Genomic DNA, 12,930 nt, shown 5'->3' with positions numbered 1-12,930 from the left:
GCATACTTTCTTTAAAATGCATTTCTGGGAAATATATCAAGTATATAAATATGTACTGAAAACAAAAGCTCACTCACTGATATATCGAAGGGTCGTAGCCCCTGAGTCGCCCATGGATACCCTCGTCCTTGGGATAAGCCTCACCTATATGCGAATTAACTATAAAAATGTTATTTTTAAAGCACATAGGCAATACTAGCTAATAACTTCTCATACATTGCTCAAAATAGGTATATGAATATACCACAGTGATCTACACAACTTCAGGATCATCCCTATATATTTAGAAATATTTTTGGACCTCCCACGCGCCGGTAAGGGCACGGCAAAATGCGCCCCCACGCTCGGCCCAAACCTGACGAATTCCCTAACCACCGTTAGGGAATATTCTGTTAAACCTAACAGATTCCGTTACATTTGACTGATGGCGTCAGCATATTCCATCCAAACTGATGGAATATGCCGTCATTTTCTCCAGCGAATTGCCGGTCGCCGGAAAACTGGGTAAAACTTTAAACCCACTATTCTCACTCGTTTCTTAACCATTTTTCATAAAATTGGTACCAAAATGAAGATAGGGACATCTACAATCACGTTATAACATTTTTAAGGCCTAAAAACTGCTACATTTTCTTAGGGAAAGCTCGATAGATCGGCTTACCTAGAGTAGCCTCAATCTCGGCCCTTCGACGTCCAATTCCTTCCAACGAAGTACCCCGAGACTCGTGAGAACCTCCTTAAGCCTCCTATGACCTTAGAATTCCCAGAAACACAAGGTTTTACGTGTGCATGAACAGTCCACAAAATCGGGGTTGGGTTTTCTCAGGTTTTTCTCGGTTTCAAGTCTTAAGAATGGTATAGATGTACTCAGGGACTTGCAAGGGACAAGAATCTCCCCTTTAGAACGTCGATCCGTGCATGATTGTGAGCTTTGTTGCTTGTCCGTACGTGAGGGAAAGAGAGAGTCCGAGAGATGAGAGAGGGAGGGCACGGGAATGAGAGAGAGAAAAAGGTATGGATGTGTGTGGTCCAAACTTGCACACCAATCACAATTCTTTAATCTTTTAGTTCTAATTGGGTCCAATTAGTTAGGAATAGAACCAATTGACCTAATTTCTTAATCCAAAACACAACACACATCCAACACTCAAGGGTAAATCCGTCTTTTCACAACCACGATAATTAATCCTCAGGACAGGCTGTGACATAATTTGTCAAAAAATTAGATAAAATAAATTTGAATATAATAGTAGAGATAAAATTAGCAACTTTGAATGAATTTATGGATTTATTTAACCGAAAAAATAATTCAGGGACCTAATTTTCACCGAGGTGATAGTTAGCTAAATCGACACTTCATCATTTATTGTATATAATTTATACTATATAATATAATGTATTATTTGGATCAAATTCGGGAATAGATACGGATCGAACACACTTATAACCATATCTAAAATATAACTGAATTTTCATTCCCAATCTGCGGAGTTGCTCGAGTGGATTTGGCGTTGGCTGGCGGCTTGGTTCGGGTTTGATCGGGATAATGTTCAAGGCGGTGGATGCTGGGGTCGAGAATCGTCTTTTGTTCTGTATCTAGTGTTGGGCTCTTTTGTTGAGCTTTGTTGGGCTTGTTGGGAGGTCCATTTGTGTTTCTGGTTCTTCGGAAAGGATTTCCAAAAAAAAAAAAAAAATCCGTTCCATTTGGGTTTTATGGTTTAGGGGTTTGAATTGTCATTCCAATTCACTACAAACAAGAAAAACCCTTCCCTTTCACGACAAGTTTTATTTCGGCCGAACAAAAGCCAATTCCAAACAGAAAGGAATCAGAAACGAAATGGCGCAACCAGGCCAGATGCCCGTACACCCCGAAGTACCCATACCCGGATCCGAACCCGCCCATCGGACCTCCCTGAAGCGCCTCCGAGAGGACGAGTTTTCAGTGGTGTTATCCGGACAGGAGCCCCAGGAACCTGGCCTGAAGCGCCGGGCCAAGGCCCAGGACGTCCTCTTCAGAATCGTCGTCCCCTCTCGGCAGATCGGAAAAGTAATAGGGAAGGAGGGGTGCCGAATCCAGAAGATTCGCGAAGAGACCAAGGCCAATATCAAAATCGCCGACGCCATTGCTGTGTGTAGCACTCTCTCGGTTTTGTTTCGTTAGGGTTTTGTCGGTTGGGTTTTTTGATCGATTTTGTTGCTTTTTTCGCAGAGACACGAGGAACGTGTGATTATAATAAGCTCAAAGGATAGTGATGATTCAAGTAGTGATGCTGAGAAAGCGCTGCAGCAGATAGCTGGGTTGATTCTGAAGGTGATCAATTGATGTTACTTTGTGTTTTCTGGGTTGACATGGTGAAGTTTGAATTGTCAAGTCGTTGGGTTCGAATGCTTTTTCGTGATAGTGAATTTGTAACGAAAAATGAATAATTATGTCAATTTACAGGCACGGAAGTATATACTTTAATTTGATAGTGCAGTTGGTGTTAATTCGGAGTAATAAGAAATGGTTAAGAATGGCATTTTGCGCTAAAAATGGTATTTTTCTACCTAGACAAACTCAAACGAACGGCCTGTTAAAATACGAAAGAAGTTTTTTCACCTTAACGGGTCTTTGAACTTTGAATTCTATAAAAATGGCCTCGCTATTTAAATGTTTCGAAGCATCTTAGTTTTCTAGGCAGCTGTTTTCATATGTAATGAACTAATCACACAACTACCAAGTGCTAGAAGGCGTTGCGTTTATATTGTATATTCAGAGTCCTTTTGTGTCTCATCTTGTTGAAGGGGTTATCATGTGTTTTCGGGTCTATGAATACAAAATGAATGATTTCTTAATGTATATTATTAACAGGAAGATGATAGTGGTACTGAGGCAGCAAAAGTTGGTGCAGGACATGTGGCTGCTAATACAATAAGACTTTTGATTGCTGGGTCGCAAGCAGGTTCTTTGATTGGGATGTCTGGCCAGAATATTGAGAAATTGAGAAATTATTCTGGTGCCACAATCACAATCCTTGCTCCAAATCAGTTGCCTTTGTGTGCGTCTGCACATGAATCCGATCGAGTTGTACAGGTGAGTCATTTTGAATTTAAAAGGGTGAAGGCTTTAGGTACTCATTCTTATATCAGACTGTTGGTTGATCTTGATAGGAAGAATGTAAAACATTACGGAACATGTTCTTGGTTTTAGCTCTAGGTAAACTGATAATTGGCATTATTGTAAATTTTAGGTATCAGGTGATTTCCCTGCTGTTCTGAAGGCTCTGCAGGAGATTGGTGATCAACTAAGGTTTTGCATTGAGTTTTCTGATTTCATGGTCTTCCAAACTGTTCTTAGTCATACTTCTATTCTGAACTGAGTTTGCATAACCGTATAGTAAACCAATGTTTTTTTTAGAGAAAACCCGCCCCGACAAGTGATTTCTATTAGCCCAGCCTATAACTACACAACAAGACGACCACCTCAAGTTCAACCACACATGGACCCAGCTTCAGGTTATTCCAAACTTTCTATATAAAAGTAACTAAACATTGCAAATGCCACATTATGCCGTTCTATCAAGTTTTAATTTTTTTTTCTCATAATCACATCATCCTTAGGACAACCAATCTTGCAGCTGAATATATAACTTTCGAGATGGTGATATCGGAAACACTAGTTGGTGGGTTGATTGGTAGAAATGGTTCCAACATTTCAAGGATCAGAAATGAGTCTGGAGCAATGATCAAGGTTGGTTGTGTTTTATTTGTTAAGCATATTTAATCTAATCTGCTGGCTTAAAAAGTTCCCCATTTGCATCTTGCCACTACTGTATGAATTATTCTCATTTCTAGTTCTCAATCCCATCTTCACCTGTGAAATTGCTTTTTATTTGTAGGTTTATGGTGGAAAAGGTGAGCAAAAGCATAGGCAAGTTCAGTTTTGTGGTAGTGCTCAACAGGTATATCCATCTTTTACTTTTGTAATTTTAACTTTCTTGCTAATTTGTTGTAGATACCATCTAGGCGTTGGGGAAAAATGTTCTGTTAAAGCCACTTAAGCACATAATTGGCGATGAAGTCGTATATTTTTTTATTTGTGTGATAAACTCTGGAATGAAGAAAACATAAATTTTGAATACATTTTATAGAAATGTTCTCTAGAAAATTAGAAATATAGACGTTTCAGTGAATAGTTCCACCTCCAATTATTTTATAGATTGTTGCAAGAGTGCTTGCACTGCAGTTGGTGGTGTTGGGTTGACTGGCAGATGTGTAAAGTGTATACCTGGAAACTATTGAAAATCTATAAGTTATCTTTTTCCTTTTATATTTGAAAGGAGAGAGAGTTTAGAGAGACTCCGCCTTTTCTATAGACTCTCTCCCCCACCGCTTGCTATGTTGCAGACACGGATACAATGACACGCAACAAGGCGACACTGAAACTCTAAAAAAATGAGGACAGTGATACGGCTAGGACATGACACATCGATTAGAATATAATAGAATTTATAATAAACTTTACATATATTAAAAACAACACTTTGAGTTCATAATATAGCAGAATACTCGTGTTCATCAAATTCATTCATGGTACATAATAATTAAAATACAAACATAATAATTAGAACAACACAAATATAATAATTCAAACAACACAAGATTCCCGTATCAATTATCTTCAGGTCTCTTTCTATTTCCTCTTAGACTTCATTGTCGTCATTAGTAAAGTCACAGCATCTAATTGGAGAGAGAGAGGACTGAAGGGAGGTCGGAAAACATTTAGGTTTTAGAAGTCTCAATATTTACAAACTGGCCCAAAATGTCTCTGACATTTACAAAAAAGCCCCTACCATGTCTTGACCATGTCCAAACCGTTGACCGTGTTGGCGTGTGCAAATAGACCACTTTGTTTGCTTGGATTGTGGTCTTCCCAGTCACCCTTTGGGACAGCCCTTCTCTCATTTTTTTGGCGGCTTCGTCACCCTCTGTGGTGGCTTCTCCGCCCTGTGTGGTGCCTGCTCCCCTGACCCTTGTCCCACTTTTGTCTTTCCCACTCCTCTCCCTCCTCAATCAAAATCCTCCACTCCCTCAACCAGAGCTTTGCTGCCTTTTGCTCCTCTCGTCCATCCCTCACTCGCTGGGGCTTGTGCTCACCAATACTTGCCATCCTGCCACCAGAACTGGAATTGCACTCATGACTTGCCCCAAATCACTTGCTCAATCACTCTCCCGTATGCCAAAGCTTCCCCTTGCTTCAGATCTCTCCACCAAGTGCCCTCTCATCGTCAGCTCTCTCAGCCTTACCTTGGTGGGCTGCAAATTCATGGCTTGACGGATTTTGGATCCCAGAATCATATTGTATCCACTTAGTTGACTGATTATTTGCGTGAAAATGCCCCCATTTTCGCATGACCACTCTTTTCCTTGCCCTGTTTCTATGTTGGCGGTAATTTTTGCAGCGGCAGCGGTGGTTATGCGGGTGTAGGGTTTGATGTTAAGGTTTTCATGTATTTTGGGCTTCAGAGACTAGGTTTTGGGGTGATGTAACTTTCCTCTTTGCTATTTGTATTTGGGCCCTTTGGAGTTAAATGAAATGCATTATCCTTACGAAAACAAAAAGTTAAAACTTTTGAAATGCAATCGAACTAGGAAAAACATGTACTCTGGAATTTGCATAAAATTTTTGATACCTGGAAACCATATAAAGATATTGTAATGTTGTCGTTTTACCTTTCATGTTTCAAACGAAAATCAATGTAAATAAATTGGTTTAAATCCTATATAACAGAAGGAAAAAGGGAGTGCAGGCAGGATGACTGGTTTGGAGTGCTATTTAACAATTCCCTTTATGAAATGTGCATAAAATTTGTAATTTGGAACAGTGCTGGTTGCTTGTTCGAGAAATAAGTATGCTGCAACTTTTTTTCTTTTTTTTCAACTAATGAACTTCTCATCTTGTAATTCTCTGGTTGTGTACCAGGTGGCACTCGCAAAGCAGAGGGTTGATGAGTACATATATTCTCAGCTGGTACAACAACCTGGCGCTCAACAGCCAGTGTAAGTTTCCTACTGTAATACTTTTTCCCCACCATATCCTTGGTTGTGTACTAGCAATTGGTTATTTTTTGTGCACAAGTTGCTTTTTGAAAAGTCACTTGGATGTTTCTCAGCGCATATCTTTAATAATTTACATACCTAGAAGTGAGAGCTACTATGCGCTGGGACTAGTGTGGCACTTCCCCAATATGTTTTTGTCTAGTAAATTGACAGAAACTTTGTTAATGTATGAGTGATGCCTTTAACATTATGTTGGGGGTGTAGTTTAGGATATCTTGCTTAGGATCACAATAAATTATCTTGCATACTGATCGCTGGACCAGTTACTGTGAGAGGGACTTTATACCCGTTATATGGTAGAATTTATTCTAATTTAGGTGTACGTGAGTATCAGCATTTTTTTTCTGCCGGGTATGGATGCTTCTTTTTAGGCAGAGAACAGTTTGTACTGGTATAACTCAAGTGAACTTTCATTTTGTCTCTTGATGGTTCACTTTGGTCTTTGATATTTTATTATGATCCACTTTTCCTGTAAAATTTTGCACATGACACTTTGTTTATTACCCTGTTAAGTCAAACGAATTTGATGCTAATTAAGCTGGTATGAGGGTAGAATAAGAATGAAAAAGGGGTTCCCACCTAAACCAGAATAACTGCAATATCTGCAAAAACAATAGAACGAATGCAACAAAAGGTGGGTAGTATCCTAGGTATTACACACTACATATGTTGTAGGTTGGGATTCATCAGGTGAAACTTCATTCGCTACACCAGGCAGTGCGTGATTGACCCATTTATCTTTGTCAATATGTGAGCTTCGTTCTAGGTGTTGGGTCTTAGCACTACGGTTTAAATGTCATCTTTGGGTGAATACATGTGTTAGTAAGGTTTTTTAGTTCTTATTTTACATCTGGGCGGTGACTGTGGAAGGGAGAAACTATCGTGAATAAAGGGTGCGTTTGGTACGTGGGACGGGACGGGACGGAACGGAACGAGGCGTTCCGTCCCGCGTTTGGTACGCCAAAAATGGGTGGAACGGGCTGTTCCACGGGACAGATTTTGGGTGTTTTTGCGTCCCACCTTCCCCCCCTGGAACGGGTTTGTTCCACGTCTGTGGAACACACTGTTTTACCATTTTAAGACAAATATACCCCATGTATTTTTCAAAAATTACACCTTCGTTCCGTCCCGTCCCGTCCCGTCCCGTTCCGTCCCGTCTGCGTACCAAACGCACCCAAAGGGCTTTAATTCAAGCATGCAGAGCCTTCCCTGTAAGCTCTATTAAATCTTGGGTTGTTCACTCTGGAACTTGCACCTTTGATTTGCAAGTGTTCATGACTATTTGATTTGCTTGATCAAGTTTGCCGTAGAATTGCCAGAAATGACGCTGTGCATTACAGAGGATATATAGTTTTGATTACTGAGTTATTGGTTTTGTATTCCCCTCTTTTAGCTCATTTCTAATCTAAGGCTGATGCTTTGTCCTCAGTTTACAGTGAAGATGAGGCAGGAAACACCGATCTAGTTCATCAATTGCTCCAATCGCCACCTACAGAATCAGTTCATGTTAACTGCTGACCCTCGATGCTTCATTAGAGTCATGCCGTTGGATTGCCTATGCTCTCTGCAACAGTGATGTACCAGATATCGAAACTATCGACAATTTATAGTACTCTTGTTTGTAATGGTTGTGTGTTGCCAGATATTTGAAGATAAAAAATGGAAATCAATCAAGGTTGGGCTGTTGGAGTTGGGGGCTGGGTGAAATTTGCCTGCGGAGTGGATAATTATCACTAAAGCAAAAAAATCAATGAGAATCTTTTATTCTGTTTTGTAGAATTATATTCATCTATTTTCGTCACTATAAATGAATGTTTGAAATGTTTTGGATTTGTCTAACTTTTTTGCCAAGATGATTAATGAGGGATGAGTTGAAATATAGACGGTTTAGATTCTTTAAAAAAAAAAAAACTTACATAATGGGAACAAAAAGGTATCAATGTATCCTCCATTATTGATATTCTAATTTCTTCTTCAAATAATAAAAATAAAAATCTAATTTCATTTTCTGAATTTCTCTAGTTTAAGCTTTTATATTCCTTAGAAAAACATGTTTATAATCATTACACACCTATTTAGCTTCATCTCAATTTTGAAAATTGAAGGGTACAGGATCAGTGAGACACCACCATTATCTTCGAAAAACACTGCGGTCTTCGTAATGTGAATCAATTTATCCTATATTCAAGAACCCATATTGGTATGCAAACCCTTTTTTGCTATATTATTTTAGGTTTTCTATTGAGAAAATTTGGGAAGAAGATTGTCTTCGTTCTTAATTCGATCGCCACAGAAGAACGTCATGGACATGGTTGCCCCATTTGTCCCATTTGTGTTTGATTTTGATTTTGTTTCTCGTTGTGTTTGATTTTAGTTCCTGCCATTAAGTCAACTGCATTTGTTGCGCCAAAATAACATATAAGAAGGCAATCAATATTCAAAAATTGGCAGTGCATAAAATTCACTTTATTTACCATATATATAGGAATTGCAATCCCAAATATGTGAATATTTGTGCTAACATAATTAGTAAGGTTGACTTATAGAACATAATCAAGATTAATAGTAGGATGAAGCCATGAATATATAGTAGTTTACCCATAAACAGAGCTACGTCCACTCTAATGTGTGTGTGTGTGTATATATATATATATATATTTGTGTTACTAGGGAGTAGACTTGGAAGTCCTCCAAGGATGAGGATCCCATCCGGATTCAAATGGTGGGGATCCTAAAGATCCTCACATCTTAGCCGTTTATCATATATCGTGCAGTCAGTTTTCGTCAAGTACTATTTGTGTTTAATTTTAAATAATAAAATTCAAATGATTTGTGACTGCACAATATATGATGAACGGCTAGGATGTAAAGATCCCTAGGATCCCCATCATTTGGATCCTGATGGGATCCTCATCCGTCCTCTAGAGACAGTAGGGTCCAACCCCTTTCTTCTACTTGGCAGCTTCTTTATATAGGCCTAGGGCCTTCCACCATAAGGTTGCATATGTGGCAAAGGGCAGCCTAGGCTTACAAAATGCAAGGTTCTAAAATACGTTAGGCGCTAGTCAAGTGGTGGGTAAGGGTCTAGCACTTAGGCATGGCCTAGGCGGTTTATGTGACATATAAATAACAATTTACTTATACTTAAAAATATATATAATTGTATCGGAATACATAAATTACAAAATAAAATGACATATAGATTATAAGTATTAGAACATATTAAAAACATGGGGAACAAGCATATAATGAGTGACCATCTAAGTATTTAACAAGCTTCTTAGACCTACTCTAACCCTTGGAGTAAAATTCAAATTTTAGGTTCTAAACCTACTCTAACTTGCTCCAACCCTTGGGCCAAGTATGAGTTTTAACTCAAAATTCATTTTGGTGGCAAATTTAGGCTAGAATTCCCCTGAGTTAGTGGTCCACCGTATTTGTGTATTTTTTTTTTTCAGTTTTATATTTATAAATTTATTGAATCCAACATCTAAGATCTAATATGATCAAATCCAATGGTAAAAAAAAAGATCTAACGATCTAAATTTAAATCCAATGGCTAAAATAATTAAAAAAGTATTTCACGTGTTTCATATTCTTTTATAGTGTTTGACGAGTTTTATAGTGTCAGTTTAGTGATTTTTTCAATATTTATCAGAATATAAATATTTTTAGGTTAAAATGTACATAAATTAAATTAGGATAGTCTACAATTTTTATTTATATGTAAAAGTTACTTTAATAAAAAAAATTATCCTAAATTCATTCTTTAATAATCTCGGGCTAAAACTTTAAACTCAGAAGGGTTGGAGCAGAAAAACTATTTCTACGTTAAAACCTAAATTTTCTGAGTTAAAAATTTTAGGTTTTAACCCAATTGAAAAAAATAAAGTACAAAATGAAAGTTATCCATTTTCTTAAGTGAGAGTCGCAACTTAGACGACTCTAAGGGGGCTAGCCGGGCGCCTTAGCAGGTTTAGGTGCCATTTCTTAATTTTCAAACGTCTAGGGGTTAATTGGGTAGGCAAGGCCTAGGCGGCGCTAGGCATGAATTTTTAGAATAGTGACAAGGTGATGTGGCCTCATGCCAACCACTCAATAAATATCTAGATACTAACAAATATCTAAAACCAATGAAAGCACCACGTGTTGGAACCAAATTCACGCACCGCCATATGGTGGAAGTGCTAGAACTCGACTACCAATAAAACAATAAACAACTGTGAGTAAGCCTAGGACCGCCCCCCAGGGGCGGGGGGGGGGGGGAGATGGTGTACTGGCCAAAGGCTTTCCAATGATCAAGTTAGTGAACAATTTTAGACTCAAGTAGTGGGCAAAAAAAATTCAAGTGTTTAGATTGCGTTACCAGAGATGATGTGATAGCCCGTCCTTAAAAATTATAGTTTTCATACTTTTTAAAGCGCGATTTTACAAAAATGCCCTTAGAGGTGAGGGTATTGACCTTTGTTGACCATCGTATAGTGAGACGTACTAAATATTATTTTAGCGTATTCCTGAAGTACTCGATGATATGAACAAGTAAGCGCAAGCAGAAGTGAATTTGGAATTACGAATCGAAAGTATTTGGAAGAAATAACTATTCTATTTATATTATATTAATGTATGCTAAATTAGGAGGACAAGTGTGTGTGTGTGTGGGAGAGTGTGTGTGTGTGTGTGTGTGTGTGTGTGTGTGACAGAAAGGGGGAAGAAAAAGAAGAGGAACGGGGAAAAGAAGGAGGGAGGAGGTGGAGGGAAGGGCTGCTGCCCAATCAGGAAGAGGAGAGAAGTGAAGGACCAATGGGAGGGAAAAGAAATGAGGGAAATGAGAGAAGAAGAGAAAGGAAAAGAAATCGGGTCTGTGCGACCCGTGGACTCTGGCGACCCAAATTCATCCCTTCGACGGCTTTTCTTGGTAAATTTCTTCAAGCAATCAATTGGAAACCTCCCCATGACCTTCCCTCTTCCTATTACACCTCAAAAATCAAGGGTTTTGGCCTTGAAAATGGATGAACCCGCACGGTGGGGTGCGGCGGTGTTGTGTTCGAATCCCTTAAATTTTAAAACAAAACCCTCAAATTACCACCATCAAAATACTCCTATGAAGCTCAGGAACAAAGCCCAAACAAGTTTAGGGGCGTTGGAGTTGCTATGGAGCCGAATTAAGGGCACCCAAAACTAGGGTTTCCGACGGGTTTTAACAAAATTGGGGCTCTTCAAGGCCAAATTGGCCTTAGCTGCAGGTGACGATGGTTCGTGATGTCTTGATATGCATGCTAGGAAGTTGTAGCACGGACCTCATGTGAGTGGGTCTTTTCTTTTCTATTGTATATTATATGTGTGTGTGTGTGTGTGTGTGTGTGTGTATATATATAATTGATAATTCCATAAATGTTTATAAATTGATTATTGCTTAGGTTTACTGTGAATGCTTTGAAATACTATTGTGAACTACGAATGGCTTGATCCCTGCTTAGGGTATGTAGGCAGTCTAGCAAGATGTTAGATGCAACCATATACTAAATGAGACTAAATAATTAAGACAATAGCCTTGTTTAGGGAATTGAGTAATGTGAGGAACATTGGTGGAAAATATAAGATTTAACCTTATGACTTGGTGGTTAAATATTGGTCATAAATCAATGTGTGAAGAATTAGGAATCTAAATTAAGGAAACGTAAATAATGATAGTTAATTAAACTAGTATCTAGTTGGGCTTATCATCAATAATTATTTCCGAAAATAAGTAGTTCGGGAGTAGGTCGTTACGAATTATGCATTTTACGCCATATTATATATATATATTTAGGAATATTATGTTATGGTTGAATTTTAATTGCATCATGGCATATTCATATGTATATTACCTGCACATAATTATTGTGAACGCTCTGAAGTGCAAAGGTGAACGCAGGACACACAGGTAAGTTCAAGTAAGTATACGGTATTAGTTGAATTGATGGGGTTATTGACACAACCTGATCCTAGAATCAAGGCGTGCTTGCCGTCACATGGGTGTGACGTAACCAAAAGTGCGATGCGGAAGCAAAAGATAAAAGAATTACGAAGGAATAAAAAACCAACCACTAGCAATAATATCCAACTAACATGCTAGAGTGAGTTTAAGTGTGAACACACATATTCAGATCATAAGTACTAAGTGCAGTCAAGTAGGAACATTACTAAATTACAACACCCGAAGGTGAGTCCTACATTTAAGTAGTCTGTCAGAACGCCGTGGGAATCCTCGTGAGCCACCAACATTGCTAACTAGAACTTGGAGGGGCGCAAAACAAGATTGAGTGGGTCAGTAAAACAAAGCTTTTTGAAAATATTTCATTTAACAACACTTCTAACACCTCACTGTAGAACCTATATACTTTCCTAGAAAAATAGTATATATATAGCCATATATAACAGCAAATAACCCAAATCACAAGTCTTTAACACTTTTCAAGAAATATGCCATGCTATGCTTCAAACATAATAAGGATGCATCAATATAACAGGTGAAATAAGGAATCAGCCGGAGACCCTGCAGCTGTCCTGTACAGTTAATTCTATAGCTTAATATCTAACCCAACCAAAGTCACCACTGTGACCTGTACGGCACTACTTTGCACATAAATCGAAACTACCTGAAGTAGTTTGTATGACAAGAATGGTGTAAGAATACGCTCTAGTGCTTCTCTCATCAACAGTTGTATAATAATCTAAAGTCACCTATAAGTTGGAACCACCTCTAATGGTCTGTACGACATGCACCTACTTGGATCCAAGGTGATGAAGGATTATTTTGTGAAAACATGTTCATTTGAATAACATCTATAG

General features: G+C 38.4%; 1 protein-coding gene across 2 annotated transcripts; it reads left to right on the top strand.

Moving 5' to 3' along the window:
* Nucleotides 1-1,724: 1,724 nt before the first annotated feature.
* LOC126603970 (flowering locus K homology domain-like) lies at nt 1,725-7,881 on the top strand. 2 transcript variants are annotated; one of them, XM_050271003.1, is made up of 9 exons: nt 1,726-2,128; nt 2,210-2,311; nt 2,852-3,073; nt 3,231-3,289; nt 3,398-3,495; nt 3,618-3,730; nt 3,879-3,941; nt 5,963-6,039; nt 7,529-7,881. In XM_050271003.1, the coding sequence occupies exons 1-9, from the start codon at nt 1,838-1,840 to the stop codon at nt 7,536-7,538; spliced, it is 1,035 nt and encodes a 344-aa protein (XP_050126960.1). In that variant the 5' UTR covers nt 1,726-1,837; the 3' UTR covers nt 7,539-7,881. The 2 variants fall into 2 exon arrangements, with proteins under 2 accessions (XP_050126970.1, XP_050126960.1); XM_050271013.1 differs by lacking the exon at nt 7,529-7,881 and having other exon boundaries at nt 1,725-2,128; nt 5,963-6,043.
* Nucleotides 7,882-12,930: the final 5,049 nt, after the last annotated feature.

The sequence above is a fragment of the Malus sylvestris genome, chromosome 2 (assembly GCF_916048215.2).
Source record: "Malus sylvestris chromosome 2, drMalSylv7.2, whole genome shotgun sequence".
Taxonomy (NCBI): domain Eukaryota; kingdom Viridiplantae; phylum Streptophyta; class Magnoliopsida; order Rosales; family Rosaceae; genus Malus; species Malus sylvestris.
The sequence above is the reverse complement of the archived record's forward strand: the minus strand, read 5'-3'. Positions and strand labels throughout refer to the sequence as shown.